This window comes from Lutjanus erythropterus, chromosome 19 (assembly GCF_056507025.1).
Source record: "Lutjanus erythropterus isolate fLutEry1 chromosome 19, fLutEry1.hap2, whole genome shotgun sequence".
NCBI lineage: Eukaryota > Metazoa > Chordata > Actinopteri > Lutjaniformes > Lutjanidae > Lutjanus > Lutjanus erythropterus.
This window is the reverse complement of record NC_139335.1, coordinates 28,714,788-28,730,121: the sequence shown is the minus strand read 5'-3', so window position 1 is coordinate 28,730,121 and position 15,334 is coordinate 28,714,788. Positions and strand designations below refer to the sequence as shown.

Sequence of the window (15,334 nt, the reverse complement as noted above, 5' to 3'; positions counted from 1 at the left end):
GCATATTTGTGTAATATAACTTTTTTTTCTTTCCTACCCCATTAATGATTTCGCGACCCCTCAGGTTTGTCTTGTGACCCTTTGGAGAGACCTGACTGCTTACTAACTGATCAATCGATATAATAATTTATTAATATAAAAAAAAAAAAATCAGTTGTAGCACATAATGTATGGATCATTTTTATGCAGATACTTTTACTTTTGATACTTGAATGCATTTCGCTGAAAATACTTTATACTTTTACGCAGTTTTAAAAGCAGAGTATTTTCACATTGATATATTGGTTCAATACATAAAAAACAATAATATGATTCTTTTAACACAAATTTTTATTATGGGTTTGAATCTTTAGCTCATTTGGTGCTCTGTGTGCCACGAAAAATAAATAACTTTTCATTACAAACAGGAACTTCTTAACTTATTTTTGTAACTTATTTTACTTAATGGAAAAAACAAAAAAACATTTTATTACAACGTGTATGATTGTGATCGATATGGACAAACAGCGTGGTGCCAGATTGAACAATGAAGGCTGTTCATTACAAAGCTTTGAATGGATTTTTAACAAAAATACTGTTTATATAAACACTTTGAACACGTGGCAGCCCTTTCCATGCACTTCACAACAATTCAAATGGTGCATATGGTGGGTTAACTTAAAGACAGTGGATATAAAAAGACTGATGACAAGTGAGAAATAGGTGAGTGTGTGTGTAAACAATATGTCTGCCGATGTTTTTCACTCAGATGGCGAAGGCCGACCCTTAGCAAAGGGAGCTGATCTCGCTCTTGCTGCAGCCCCACTTGCAGCAGGCGTTGGACAGGCCCACCACCACGTCCCGGCCCTTGCGGTCGGCCTTGCGGAGGGCCTCCAGGATCTCCTCGGTGATGAAGGAGCGGGCCGGCCTGCTGAACACTCCCTCCTGGTTGTCTCTGGGCGTGAAGCTCAGATCTCTGTTCCTCTGGAGGATGCTCTCCACCACAGAGCTGTGACTCAAGCCCTCTGAGGACTCCTCCTGATGGGAGCTGAACGGGTCTTCTGAAACATCTGATGCAGTAAAATCGAGCATTAGAGAACAGGCATGTCTTTTTTCTTACACCCAGAGATGGAAAACGTTTGTCCCAGTCCATAATCTGTATTTTCATTAAAAAATAATTACTGAAGATGGCATGGTGGAAGATATTCAAGGGAAAAATGCCTAATTTACATGTTTTACTACCAATAGGATGAATAGGCTCAAAATAAACATTACTTACTCACATTTTTACAGGTAGCTCAACATAATACATCTAATGACATTGTAAATGAGAATTATAGCTCTCTGGTTGCAGCACAGATTATCGTTACTCTAAACTTGAGGTTCTCAGTTTTTTCCCAGCTAAAGAGCACTTACAAGAAAATACACCATGGATCCCCTCTTCTATGCCCCGTGGAATTATTTGATGTAGCCTATTTTTTAGACTTATACTTAGGAGAGTTGTCACAATACCAACATTTTAAAATGCCATACAATACTACTATTAAAAAAAAGATACGTGATGCCTCTTTCGATACCACGGCAAAAAGACGAAAAAGTCCTGGTAACACAGAATACAACAGTCCTGATCGGAGGTATTGAATGAGCACTAAGTTATTATTTTTTTTCACAGTAATGGTACTTTTATACTATCAAATCTTAGTATTTTATTGTTTTCAAATATGTGCCATTGAAAAAGTATTGATACTTTAATACTTTTGACAATTTTGCTGCTTGGTTATGTGAAAGAACACCAAAAGAGTCATGTATTAGAAAGATATTAGACATGTATTAAAATATTTGTACCATGTCAGTGCAGAATATCCATGCAGAGAGAGCCACCCTTAAAGGGATAGTCCACCAAAAAATTAAATTACAGTCATTATCTACTCAACCTCATGCTGATTGAAGGTCAGGTTTAATTTTTTTTAGGTCAAAAAACACTGCACACTGAAAAAACGTTGCAGAATCATCCAAAGAATTTAGGTGAATGGTGACCAGTTTTTAAACAGGAAAAGCAACTGGAAAAAAACATAAAATGTCTCCATAATGCTCATCTGGTGTAATCCAAGTCTCCTTAAGTCCCAACATGCCAGGTTGACTTGAAAGACGTCATCTACACCATGTTTTTAGCCTAAAACTTCACCAAAAAAATCTTCATGGACCCCTATTTGAGAACCACTACTCTAAACAATCATAAAGCCAACTATATCAAACACCATTACCATTCAATAAAAATGTAATTACTGATATTCTGTGTCAATCTGTGCGTAAAATTACATATGATTTCCTTCTTACATTGAAGTTATCGTTGGCATATGCTTTTCAGCACAATTGCACACAATCACGAATGAGCAGAATAAACTTCTTCATGGACATACAACTAATTCACAGGGATCCAGAGAAATCACACATAGTATTTGAAATTGAGTGTCCATGTGGCGCCCTCAGCCTCTCACCTGCACTCCTGACTGACCGTCTCCATCGTGAGCCTCCGCAAGTGAAGATGACTGCCCGGATGAACTCACGCCCACACAGCTTCACCCCATATGTTGGGTCATCCATGGGCTGAACCCCGGCCACCAGCAGACACACGGCCAGCACCACAGCCTTCCACATAGTACCCCGAGGAAAAACAGCAAATCAGAAGAGTGGTTAAAATGACAGGAGATTCTTTGCTTTGAGCAGCACTTGGCTTTCTGTCCCACTGTTTGCAAGAGCTATGACTTATGGGTTTATAAAGGGGTATGGAGCCCTGCAAGGGAGACACGCACACTGCGCATGCAGGCCTTTTCCGAGAGACAGATTCGAAAGAGAGATAGAGTCAGAGACCTTTATGGAGACAAAAAGCGGACCAAAGGTGGCATAATTAACGGATATGTCAGAGGCCTGGATGATCTAATTGTGTTTCAGCATCAGAAGCACTTTCGTCACCTTTAATGTTCCAGGATATTATGATGTCATCCAATCCCACTTAATATGTAAAACGTTCCATGATCACGGGCCACGTGACGAGTGTGAATATGAGGACCATATTACACATGAATAATATTTTAAAAAGGCAAAAAGTATGAAACTATGTCACACAATAAACTTTTAAATCATGTCGAACCATTACTACTTTTTCTCTATTTATAATCTTTTTTATTTTATTTATTTATTTGCTGGCACAATTAAAAAGAGCAGTACATATATGCAAGAAAGAAAAGGAGCAAATTGTGCAGGTGAGATTTTAAAAAGAGCCCTTGAGGTTTTTGGAAGGAATCTCACCTCAGTAAGCATTATACATGAGCAAATACAAAAGACATGCAATATGCAAAAGCTAGCAAACAACCAGCCATAGTGTCAAAGAGCAAACAAAGAGTAAGCTACATAAAAGAGAAAAAAAGTCTCCTACAGGACAGTCAACCCCAAGGTGGTCACAAGATCATTTCTGAGGGTTGCCAGATGGTTGTGGAGAACAAAAAAAAAATTGTGGCAAGAAGCAGAGAATGAGTAACCTGACAGACTAGATTGTTTGTTTAACAGGACCATCTGGGAAGTTGTCTTCAGAAACTGTTTGGAAAAGGGCAGGCACTTAAAAAAAACACTTGGCAGGTGATTGGATGAAGCGTCTGACTATCATGTCTAAGACAGGCTAACTTCAGCCAACCAGATCAGCGCTTCTGTGGGTGTTTCTTGCTGTCGTCACACTTCAAACCACACCTGTAGCCGCCACCGCTGCACCACTTTCTGTGCGGACACAAATAGATAACTTGAATGCTGGCAAGATGGGTTCTCTTGGTGGGTGATCTTGCGAATCCAGCTGCCTCGCAGGGTAACGGAATGAGAACCAGGAAGCAGCTCTTGGCGACATCAGCCCCTTAAGGAAATGCAGCATAAAGTTAAAGCACTCAAAATTATGCAAAATACAGCTGGCCTCAGGAAACGTAACAGCTCCTCCCCAATGGTTAAAACTACAAACCAGCATGAAAATTACAATTATTAACATAAATAACTATGTTATGGCCCGGTTAATCTTGTGTGTTGATCAACGTTGTGGGCCCCAAAAGATTTTCAGCTCTTCTATGACTTATCAAGGTCTCCTGTCCCTACTGATACTCTTGATTGTTGTGTCAGATGCATGAATATTCTACAAGCTAAATAAATTAGTCAAACAAATCAAAGCAAGTGCAATTATAATTGTAGAATGTATCTTTGAGATGGCAGTTGACATCAATGAATAGCATAGGGATACTCAACACATAGAGGTGCGTTTCATGATACTTCCTTTCAAAAATAGAAATGTTAAAAACATATGGTGAACTGACATTGCCTGAACACATGAAATTAACCTTTCAGGCCCGATTATGCATGTTAGCATCCAAACAGCGTGGTGCAAGATTGTTGTGTTAGCACTGCTCTGATAAGATTTAATATTTGCTGACACCACTACAGGGATATATTTAGACCACTGTGACCGATACCACAATTATTTACATCAGCTTTGCCACATTTAATCCACACAAGACCCTGTACTGCTTCCATATGTATAATTTCCCCTTTCTCTTGAAAATTGCGTATTTCTGTCATCTCTTTGTCAAAAGGTGAACTGGGAGAACTGAGACAGAACCAGTGACATTTTCAAAGTCAGATAACACAGAGGTCTTATTATGAGTCACACAAAAATAAAACACATTTTTATCTGTATCATAGTCAAAGGTCGCTCATTTAGGAAATTACAATGGGGGTGATGAATTTGTAATTAATGGGATGATAACAAGCAAACAAAATGGCATTTTCAGAGGGTGTCCACCCTGACATTCAACAGGACACAGAAGTGACCTGTGGAGGTCACAGGTGCAATATGAAAATTCAATTGCCTGTACTTTTTGTAAATGTGTTTACATGCGCATTAGTGGCCCTCTCCATGGAACATGAAAAACCGGTTTATTCATATCCCTGTATACTGTACATGATCATAACAGTATCCAGGTTTCTTCTGCCTGCAGGTGTGTTTTGATTTCTCACCATCAACCACTATGAGATGGTTCAGAAACTTGGATAAGGTGTGCCACAGTATTGTGTTTTCTATCGGAGTACTCCGGGTCGTATCCAGGTTTCTCAAAACCAGGATAAGGTTTTATCCAGGCATCATGGGATAATCCGCAAACGCAAAACATAACCAGGAAACTTCAAAAACCTTATCATTACCTGGACCTTACCCCTGGCTCCTTAATCAGGAAATGTCAGGGAACTAACCCTAACGCCTTGATAAAATTCCTCCTTTCAGAACACCCTGTCTCTGATGCACCATTCCTCCATCATTTAGCTTGTTAATGTGAAACAATTGGATACCTTTTGCTGCGACTGTGAAAAATTTTTACATTCTTGAAATGAAATATTGAAAAAAAAAACTGGTACATCACAAAATATATTGGAATGAACTGACTACTATTACCTAATATCTAGATAATGTTGCCCTTGATAATGACTGATATAATAAATATATATTATATATATTTATAATATATAATATAATATATACTTTATATATAATAATATACAAAGTACATAAAAATATTAATATATTAAATCCATTATTTAATTAAACACAATATTATATATTTTAAATATTAAATTAAAATGTATTTAATTGATTGCATTAATATTTTTTTTTATTAAAAAGAAGTATAAAATATAAAAAAAATTCTGAGACATTAAATTCCATTTTTATATTTTTAGCACAATGACTGATGGGTAATCTTGCAAAGGATACAAAATATACAGGGGACCCCCTCATGCATATTCTTTGGAATAATTTAATGTTGTTTTTTTTACATGTCTGTGAAAGGACAGTAAAAGAGACATGTTTTAGAAAAGTTATTAAACGTGTTACAAATATTTGCACCATGTCAACACAGAATACCCATAACAGAGACATCAAGAGTGTGTTTCACTCTTAGAGCATACACAAAATAAATGCAGCAGATTCTGATTTGCTAAAAGTGCAAATCAATAAAAATAAATACAGAAATGAGAGAAAATGGGCTTCTTTGCAATATTAGCACTGTATCTAGGATACATGTATGAGACGACTGTGTGTCCAATTTAGTTGTAGTAGTCAGAGTAACTATGACACTATCAAATCACTAACTGCAAAATTTTGACAAGCACTAAGATGAACCTATTACTTTCACAGGCATAGCACCCGCCTTAGTTGTAAAAATTTGATGTCTATGATAGACAGGGATGTTCCACAAATGGGCGTGGAAGGCTTTGTAGTAAAAATTCGCTGCCCCTGTGACTTTAAGACAATTTGGCAGTGCTCAGCCAATGGGAGCGAGGAAGGGGGAGGGAAGGGAGCGGGTGGGTAGCAACAGTTGCCCTGGTGAGGACGAAGCGCCATAGCCACGGTAGCCCTGGCGACAAGAGCCCAGCAACGAGAATCAACAACAACAACAACTGAATCCGCCATAAAAATAAAAGAAGATATTTTACCGGTGGGAAACACACACGTGGAACCAGAGGTGAAGCTCTTTACATATAGGAAATATATTTATGTCCAATTATGCTTCAGCGGAATTGTGCTATTGCTCTTTTCCCTTGTTGTTTCAGTAGCCATAACTGCCTTCCAGTGTTAGCAGAGGTTAGCCTGCAAGCTAGCCGTCGTACTGATAATCAGTCGAGTCCGTTTCTTGAATGGGCTAGTTTGTGGCCGCTGCTCGTTCTAGTGACGGCGAATTGTGCCTGCCATGACGACGCAGCCACAGATGCATACTCAAACAGGCCGTTGTTATGGCGATGTCAAAATGCAAAAGGTACAAAATGGCGGTTGTTGTAGAGACCAGTTAGCCTGCTGCCCGTGTTACCTTGCTAGACGGCTAGCTTCTGTGCTGTCACGACAGGCGTGTGCTCGTTACTGCTCACAGCTAACGAAACGAGGTTTAACATATTTTGTCTTTTTTTTCGGCTCAACGTAGAAACAACTCCATGAGTGCATAACGTGAGCCCCCGCAAAAGGAGAGCACATTAGGGTAGTTGAATTAAAAGTGTAACTATTTAGACAGTTGTTAGGTTGGTGTTTAGGCAAGGGTGGAGTTGGAACATTCACAGCCAACTGAAATATCGTTTTCTCAGTAATGGAAAGTTGAAGAAGCTGGGGCAGGTGGCAGACATTTAACATGTAATGGGCGTGGCGAAGGAGGGCGTTTTGCAGGTGCTTTGCAAGTCCGAGTTCCTGTATGAGCGAAGTCGTAGGTCTGTAATAAGGTTTCTGATTGCCAGTTAATCATTAACATCTATGTGTGGGTTTGAAAATACAGATGTAGCTAGGTTAGCTACATGAGAGGCTTTCAAAGTGGGAGGGGGAATCCCCAGGGGGGCTCTACTCAGTTTCAGGGAAGGTTCTGCATGCAAGTGAAAAAAAATTACAATAATTATTGCATTAGTTATCAAAAGAACATCGCATATAAACCGACATGTGTGTGATATGGTTGAAGAGGTGGTTCAGAGATACAGTAGCTACTTGTCTAGAGTCAGAAACTATCAAATGCTTTAGGACAGATCTTTTTTTTTATTTGGCAGAGTTCAACACTTGTGTTTTTCTCACTTGTCCAGTTAGGCAAGTGAATCAGAGATCTACTTGCCCGAAATCAAGTTTTACTTGCCCCTGTACAAATACTTTTATTTATTTGAGGTAATCAAATAACAACAAAGACTAAAGTTAATTTTCATGTTTAATCCAGAGCTGCAATGTCTATAAAATGTCAAAAAATAGTAAGAAATGTTCATCACAGTTTTTCAAAGTCCAATGTGATTTCTTTTAGGGCTGCAAATAATGACACACTGCACATAATAATGATTATTTTTGTAGTTGATTGTTCCGTCGATTATTTTCTCAATTAATCAATTAGTAGTTGCTTTCCTATAAAATGTAGAAAAATGTTGATCACTGTTTCTCAATATGATGGCCTCAAACGTCTGATGTTGCCCTCAGCCCAAAAAATTCAGTTTACTGTTATAGAGGACAAACAAAACCAGAAAATATTCACATTTAAGAAACTGTAATTGGAGAATCTGGGCTTTTCTTAAAAAAAAAAAAATACTCAAGATGATTAATTGATTATCGTAATAGGTTGCACTAAATTGAATAATCACACTAATGTCTTTAAATATCTTGTTTTTCGGTCCAAAAAGTTTAATGTGAATATATGATAATAAATAAAGAAAAGCTTGAAATCTCCATGTTTGTGAGTCTCAAAACACCATTTTCTGCCATGTTGCATGAAAAATGACTTCATCTTTGCAGTTAATGTATTTTTATTGAGAGAATTTCACAAATCATTCATCATTCTGACTTACAAAATGACTCTCAGTTGAAAAATTACTTTAATGATTAATTGATTATCAAAATAGTTTAACACTTTAATTGTTTTTTTGCCACTTGCCCAGATGGGTAATTGAGTTGTGAGATTCCCTTGCCCGACATGGCGCTTTATTAGCCTGGGGCAAGTGCGCAATCCTAATTGTTAAGCTCTGTTTGGTGTAGTCTCAAGTTATGCCAAATGAGGCTATTTTGGCTCAGTTGTTGAGTGTCTGTGGCAGTGATACTTAACTTACGGCCTGGCTGTCAAAACAAATTGATTCACAGTGTTTTTCCCATGAAGGAGGTGCAGATGTGTCAGTTTTGTGTGGTAGGATAAATGAGACTGTTGGTAACAGAGAAGGCTGACCTTTGTGCGGTGGCTTTTCAGGCTGAGCAGAGGGCAGTGGGATCAGATGGGAAGACAGCTTTTACCTGAAGAGGAGCCAAAGCAAATTCTTATCCCAATCCCAGCGGGAGCTGTTTCATATATAATCTGCTTTTCATCCTGTCCCTGTTAGGAGCAGTTTTTATTTCTGAATCATTCCAATATTTCAGTGAACGCATGATGGAACAGGTTCCAGCTATGTTTAATGTTGTATAAACTCTTTCAAATGTTACTTGAACATTTACAACAATGAAACTGCAATAAAATGCAGTTAATGCAGTGAAATATCTGCTTTATCTGTCAATCCCCATCCCAAGTTAATTTAAGCAATAAGTTAACTTAATAAGTCAGTTAATCAAAGGAAGATGAGTTATAGGCCTTTTAATGTTTATTCATTTTATCTGATTAATGACATTATTATTAATGTTTTTTATTAACTGGCCCCTGGACTCAATCATCATGATCCCATAGGCATCCAGGAATTGAGCAAAACTAAGCAAGTAAATTTAGGGGGCTGCCCTTTTTCATGCTTTGTTAGAGGTGAGACCCACAGTCTCAGACTCTGAAAACCCCTCAGCTAGATCATAACAGTCTGTCCTGTCCGTTTCAGTTATTACACAAAGATGAACAAAAGCATAAAGTTTATAGGTTAGTATCTAGGATATGCAAAAATACCACATGAAGGACAAGGAGTACATTTTATCTATTTTGTGTCATATTGTACATAACAACAGCCTGCATTGCAATATCAATGCTGGCTGGTAAGGGATTTTCCCAACTTGTGCTACAGGCATAACTGTATATGTGAATGGCCATAGGATGTGTGATCACATTACAGGTAATAAGACACTGAAATGCTTGTTCCCGTCAATGCTCCTCCCCCACATCTCCACATTAGTGGCATCGCCAACAGGTCAGCCACAGTAGTACTCTCAGAAACAGCCCTCTTACTCATTCAGTTAAATCAAGGCAGCAAATGTAGAAATATTCATAGTGCCTCCAGGATATTAACTAATGATCAGAGATTACTGTTACTAGGGAAAATACTGATCAGATCAGCACCTGATGTTGATCACTGTTCAGCTAACGTTTTTAGGAGATCATGCAGCAAACATCACTTGCCTCATGTCCCAAGTGTTGCTCATGTCATTGTACAACTTGGACTCCTTACTCCAAAATATTATTGAATTACTCATTCATTAGGCTGTATTTTGTTATCGGGGTTGTTCATGGTTTGGAAGTCCTTGATAGCACTTATATTATAATGTAGTGTTTTCAAGGTTTAAAAAGTGCATGGATTTTAAACTGCTTGAAACTGTAATTACATTACTTTAATAATGAATCGCTAGGCTACCTGACAAAATAGTGGGCCTTTTAGATAGAGACATAAAGTATGGCTCAGCAAGGTTATAAAGGATGCCAAGTCTACTTAAAGACAGGTTTTAAGCACTTTGCTGTTTTCCTTCAAATTGTCACCCTTCTGTAGGATGCTATCACAAACATTATTTTGGTTGTTTACAGCACAGTAACATCTAATTTAATGTGATGAGAGAAGTGAAATAATCATTTTCTGCGTATGTATATAAATATTTTATTTACCACAGCTAAAATGTGCTGGAAAAGTTTCTATTCAGTGGCATGAATGAGCAGTTGACATTTGGCTCCTCTAATCAAATAGAAACAGGAAACAGACAGTTCCAGGATGCATCTCAGGATGACAGATTAAGAGCATCCCTAATATTTGCTAATATGTATAACCAGTAGGCCTACACAATATAAGGAAAATCTGCAATGCATGATAACATTTTTTATATTGCAACGATAGATTGACTTATGATAAATAATATATAATATTGAAGTGTGCATATTAGCTTGCTTCCTCCAGAAATTGCCACAACTTGGTCTGCAATTAATGATTACTTTCACTGTCTATGATTTTCTTGAATAACTGACTGGTTGTTTGGCCTATACAATTTCAGAAAATTATAAAAAAGGCAACCACTGTTTCCCAAAACCCAAGATAATATGCTCAAGCCAAAGATCTTCAGTTAACAGACATAAAGGAGTAAAGACACCAGAAAGTATTCACATTTGAGAAGCTGGAATGAGATAATTTTGACTTCTTTCTCTTAAAAATACTCAGATTCTTCAATTATCAAAATGGTTAATTAATTTAATAATTAAAAAAATAACTAAATGAATTATGGATCATCATATTGTGATGATGATGAAAGTCTTATTAACTGTCAACCCTAGTAACCAACCTCTTGTTTTCTTTCTCCTAGGGTGATTCCTAGCTCTTGTAATGGCCACCTCAGGCTACGTAGGCGAGATCCAGCCGGCAGCCCAACCCCAGGGAGCCGGTGTTACCGTCACACCGGGGCAACCCGACGCCAGCTCCACCCCTCCAACTGCTCCTCAGTTTCTGGCTGAGATTCAGACCACAGTGGTCACTCCCACTGTAGTCACATCCACAGGCCAAACTACTCCTACTGATCAAGCCACCTCCATCGCCACTCAGAAGCCTGCAGCTGGTAGTCAGGCTCAGTCCACAGCACAGGCGCCGCCAGCTCAGACACAATATGTGACCGCAGAGATCCAGGGCTCCCCCACGCAGTCTGGAAATGCTCAGAGCACTCCTCAGTACATCGTTGTCACAGTCACAGGTAAGGACTGAACATGACATGTACAGAAGCAGCACATGAGTCTATCAATCCATATTTAACTGCTTACTTCTTAAATTGGGACTTCATAAAGACTTGCAAAGTTTTTTGTTTAAATATCTACAAACCTATTCGTTTAAAAAACCCAGGTCTGTCTTTATCAAATGTAATGACACTGTATGTTCTTAAGGGCAGTCAGTTAAATGAGACATCTGTAACACATTTACTGTACTAAATCATAAAATGACCATGATATATCATAAGAGAGTAGGGAAATGTTATAGGTTGAAATACCAGCATTACAGTCAGCATGTTAACCTTTGAAATTTGAAAACTGTAACTTTGAGGTTGAGACTTTGCCTGAATGGTGTAATGGACGAGTGCTCCTCAAAAATGACAGCACATCAACAACTTCATGACAGTAAAGTAATGAATGTACTTACATTCCCTCTTTGTCCTTCAGAGGGCTCCCTGCACTCAAGTGACAGTGTGTCAGACTCAAGCCCCCCACCCGCTGTGGTGCAGACAGGAGTACCCACGCAGGTTGTTCAGCAGGTACAGACGGCTCAACAGGTAAAATCTGCACACAAACACAGCATAAAATGAATGTTTCCTTGACTTAAGCAGTATCTTTATCTCGGCAGAGGTCCGTGGTGCAGGCCACCTCTCAGATAGCCAAAACTGAGCCAGGAACCCAGCTCAGTGTCACCACTCTACAGCCTGTTCATATCAGCCCAGAGGTAAGCCAGACTCACAAGGTAACACAGTGCATCATCAGTGGTCAAACATGTGATCCCTGACAATTACTTGTGTCATCACTGACCAACTCACATTTCACCACCTTGGAATTATAAGCACATTCTGAACAGTTTTCAGATACTGAGCTTCAAAGTTTTTGCATTCCAAACAGCAAAAATGACATGTGAAACAAGTCTCGTCCATGCCTGAAAATGACAGACACCCCAAATGTGTTCTAAATATACAATATCAAAATCCTATCAAATTTGTAAATGGATTTTTTGGACAGAACAAATGCTGAAAGAACCTTCCAATCCTAGTCTTGGTCCCGTACTGCAGGAGTTTTGGGTCATGCCTCCTGGGAATCGGAGGAGTAATGGACCGGACATTGTTACAGATCGAGGTCCAGCCCTGGTTATCTGGTAATGTGAGGGGTTTACTGATCCAATCTGAATGCCCCTAACTGCTCCTAGAATAACTGTGACTGCCCAGATAATTATTAAACATGTTTGATATTTCCGACTTAAAATCGAGAGGTGATTATGTCAGTATGAAAATGAAGGGGAGGTGTTGCCCAGCAATGGTAAACTTTCTAGCCCTTAAGGCTAACATTAGCTTGCATGCTACTGCTGACAGATACTAAAACTGACAGTTACAATCTCACCTCCAGTTCTCCCTGAAGAATAGTCACCCTGTGTTGACTGTTTCTCCTTAAGTATTTTCTCATCCGGACTTCTTTCACTTCTCACTTTGTTTTTTCCTCACAACAAAGCATTAATTTTGAGATCACTCAAAATCATGTTCCCCTTGAAGTCACATGAGATAACATGAGGTTGTGCTATCTGCTCTGGCATAATTATCTTGATAATATCCTGTAGTGTGTGGTGTGCCATTGCTTTCAAATCTTGTGATGTTTGCGTGTTTGAGATGAAAGATAATCTGTTAGGTGTCACCTCGTGTGTGATGCAACGAGAGTTCAAACTTGGTTAGGATTTTAAAACTCTTGTACTATGGGGCCAGCATAAGAAAAAAAATGGATGGATACATCCATGACTGAAATTGGGGTATGTTGGAATTAAGACCCCATCAATTCAAATCTAGACTATTTAATAACCTTTAAGACTCAATGTTAATAAAATTTAAGACATTTAAGACTTTTCAAAGAACTGAAAGGAGACAGATGCATCAGTTCACATGTTTCACAGAGTTTTACAAACTTTTTAAAACTCAGCTGTTGAATTATGAACTTTCATATCTTTGTAAAGGATATCAGTACAAATTCCAGAAAAGTTCACTCTTTTTAAAAAGAAATCTTTTTAGATTTAGTTTATCTTTATTGTTATCTACCACCGTAGCCAGCTTACGCTAACCTCATAATGTTAATGTGGCAGTCAGGGTGGGAAATTAACTTTTTTAAATGTGAACATCTACCAGCCTCTGACATATATGTTCAAATCCACCAGTCATTCAATAATGAATAATCATTTTATACTATTTTGAAATCTACCAGCTAATGTTAGTGCTTACTAGGCAAAGACTAAAGTGACTCACTGAGCTATGTGGCAACAGGAAATATCCTTTTGTGTGCCTTTGAAGTTCTGATTGGCTCACAGTTAGAATCTTAAAGAGCCAAGTCAGAGTTTGACTTTGCAGATACAACTTTTTTCTTCTAAATCAGAAATGTAAAAAACACCTCACATAACAATAGGGTAGCAGGCTATGAAAGAATAAAAATATGTGAATAAGAGTTTAGACAAAATTGTCACATAGAAGCTTATAATTCCAAGCTGATGATTTGTAGAATACCAACAGCAAGCTTCCAACACTAAAGGGCATCACAACTTCCTTACCTTTTGGTTCAGTATTAGTCAGCTAATCATATCTTTGGTCGAACCTGCCTCTGCTGGCTTCCAGGTCCTCCCTTGCACAGAGGTGACACTGTTAGTCAGAGATAACAATGTAGAAGAAAGCCAGCTGTGTCATGAGATAGGACAGCCCGCGAGCCTGGCCTTTGCATCAGGGGCTTGCGCTCAGAACTGCTACTTCTCCCTCCCCCTGGACCCCCTTCAGTACTGGCACCCTGTGCTGCCACTCCTGCAGGCTGCCACTGCCACTTTCCAAGTAGGTCAGGGACACAAGGGTGACTACTGCTGAAAAGTTAAGGGAACAGAGAATCTGTATCTAGCTACGAAATGTATATAAGCAAGAGAGGCTGTACATGAGGGATGTCCACAGTCGGTCCACCAGGCGGGCATGGATTTATTTAATTTGTGTGTGTGTGTGTGTGTGTGTGTGCGCGCGCACGTGTGCCCACTCCTCAGGTCCAGCAGCAGCTCACCCCAGTGCCAGTGCAACATGTGTACACCAATCAAGTGCAGTATGTGGAAGGAACGGACACCAACTACACCACCAGCACCATGTTAGAATCAAACTCTGTCTGTCTTTTTCAAACACGTCCAGACTAGGGTCACATATTTTGTGCATTTTCCTTAACTGATAGTTCAAAACAATAACAATCAATTAATTACTGATAATTAATATTATATAAAACACATGTTTTTTGGTTATCTTAAGTATACAGGGACACTTACCCCAAAATCAAAAAAAGATCATTTCCCCTGGTCTGTAGTGCTCTTTATACATCTAGATTTTTTTGGTGTGAGTTGCAGAGTTTTGGAGATATTGGATGTAGAGTTGTCTGCGTTCTCTCCAATATAATGGGGTTAAATGGGACTAAAAAGCACCAAAAAGAGGCATCTGAAAAATTCAAAACCATTCTAAGAATCATGCGCTGGTTACCCAAGATAATCCACCGACCTTGTTGTGAGCAGTTTCATCTAGGAACTACTTTCTGTCTGAAGTAGAGTCTACTGGAACCACATTCGAATCTACTAGAACCATTTTCTCTTCTACTAGAAAGGAAGTCATAACGAGGTTTGTGGATTATCTTGTGAAACCGGGTCATGCTTTTTAAAGAGACACTTGTTTTAAAGTTTTCAAATGTATTTTTTGGTGCTTTGAACACCACGCGTCAAGTGCCATTTTGTCTCATTATATTGGAGAGAAGGCAGGCATGTCTACTTCCGATAACTCTAAAACTCAGCAACTCAAACTAAAAAAGTCTAGATGGATAAATAGGACTACAGGCCCTTTAAGTTAAAGTTTCCTTATTCAACAAATGGC

The 15,334-nt window shown here is 38.7% G+C and overlaps 2 protein-coding genes across 11 annotated transcripts in view; one reads left to right on the top strand and one right to left on the bottom strand.

Annotated features, from left to right (window-relative positions):
• Window positions 1–312: 312 nt before the first annotated feature.
• Window positions 313–11,979, bottom strand: rln3a (relaxin 3a). Of its 4 annotated transcripts, XM_084743702.1 has the most exons (4): window positions 6,499–6,997; window positions 3,724–3,880; window positions 2,478–2,628; window positions 313–1,049 (listed from the first exon to the last, which is right to left on the bottom strand). In XM_084743702.1, the coding sequence occupies exons 3-4, from the start codon at window positions 2,581–2,583 to the stop codon at window positions 766–768; spliced, it is 390 nt and encodes a 129-aa protein (XP_084599828.1). In that variant the 5' UTR covers window positions 2,584–2,628; window positions 3,724–3,880; window positions 6,499–6,997; the 3' UTR covers window positions 313–765. The 4 variants fall into 4 exon arrangements, with proteins under 4 accessions (XP_084599828.1, XP_084599829.1, XP_084599830.1 ...); XM_084743703.1 differs by lacking the exons at window positions 3,724–3,880; window positions 6,499–6,997 and adding an exon at window positions 11,857–11,979; XM_084743704.1 differs by lacking the exon at window positions 3,724–3,880.
• The window catches only part of rfx1a (regulatory factor X, 1a (influences HLA class II expression)), a 24,459-nt gene continuing 14,863 nt past the window's right edge, over window positions 5,739–15,334 (top strand). For 4 of the 7 annotated variants that reach the window (XM_084743698.1, XM_084743697.1, XM_084743694.1 and 1 more), the window contains exons 1-5: window positions 5,741–6,527; window positions 11,036–11,416; window positions 11,877–11,986; window positions 12,058–12,153; window positions 14,473–14,570. In XM_084743698.1, coding sequence (XP_084599824.1) covers window positions 11,056–11,416; window positions 11,877–11,986; window positions 12,058–12,153; window positions 14,473–14,570 — 665 coding nt within the window. In that variant the 5' untranslated portion in view covers window positions 5,741–6,527; window positions 11,036–11,055. Of the gene's footprint in view, window positions 6,528–11,035; window positions 11,417–11,876; window positions 11,987–12,057; window positions 12,154–14,065; window positions 14,273–14,472; window positions 14,571–15,334 lie in introns of all 7 variants that reach the window. The other 3 variants (XM_084743700.1, XM_084743696.1, XM_084743695.1) reach the window with 3 other exon arrangements.

Bases quoted from the DNA above. Each gene is read 5' to 3' on its own strand.
- rln3a (XM_084743701.1), bottom strand. From the start codon at position 2,637: ATGTGGAAGGCTGTGGTGCTGGCCGTGTGTCTGCTGGTGGCCGGGGTT. The intron at 1,050-2,477 runs GTGAGAGGCTGA...TTACTGCATCAG, and splicing joins ACGGTCAGTCAGGAGTGCAG to ATGTTTCAGAAGACCCGTTC.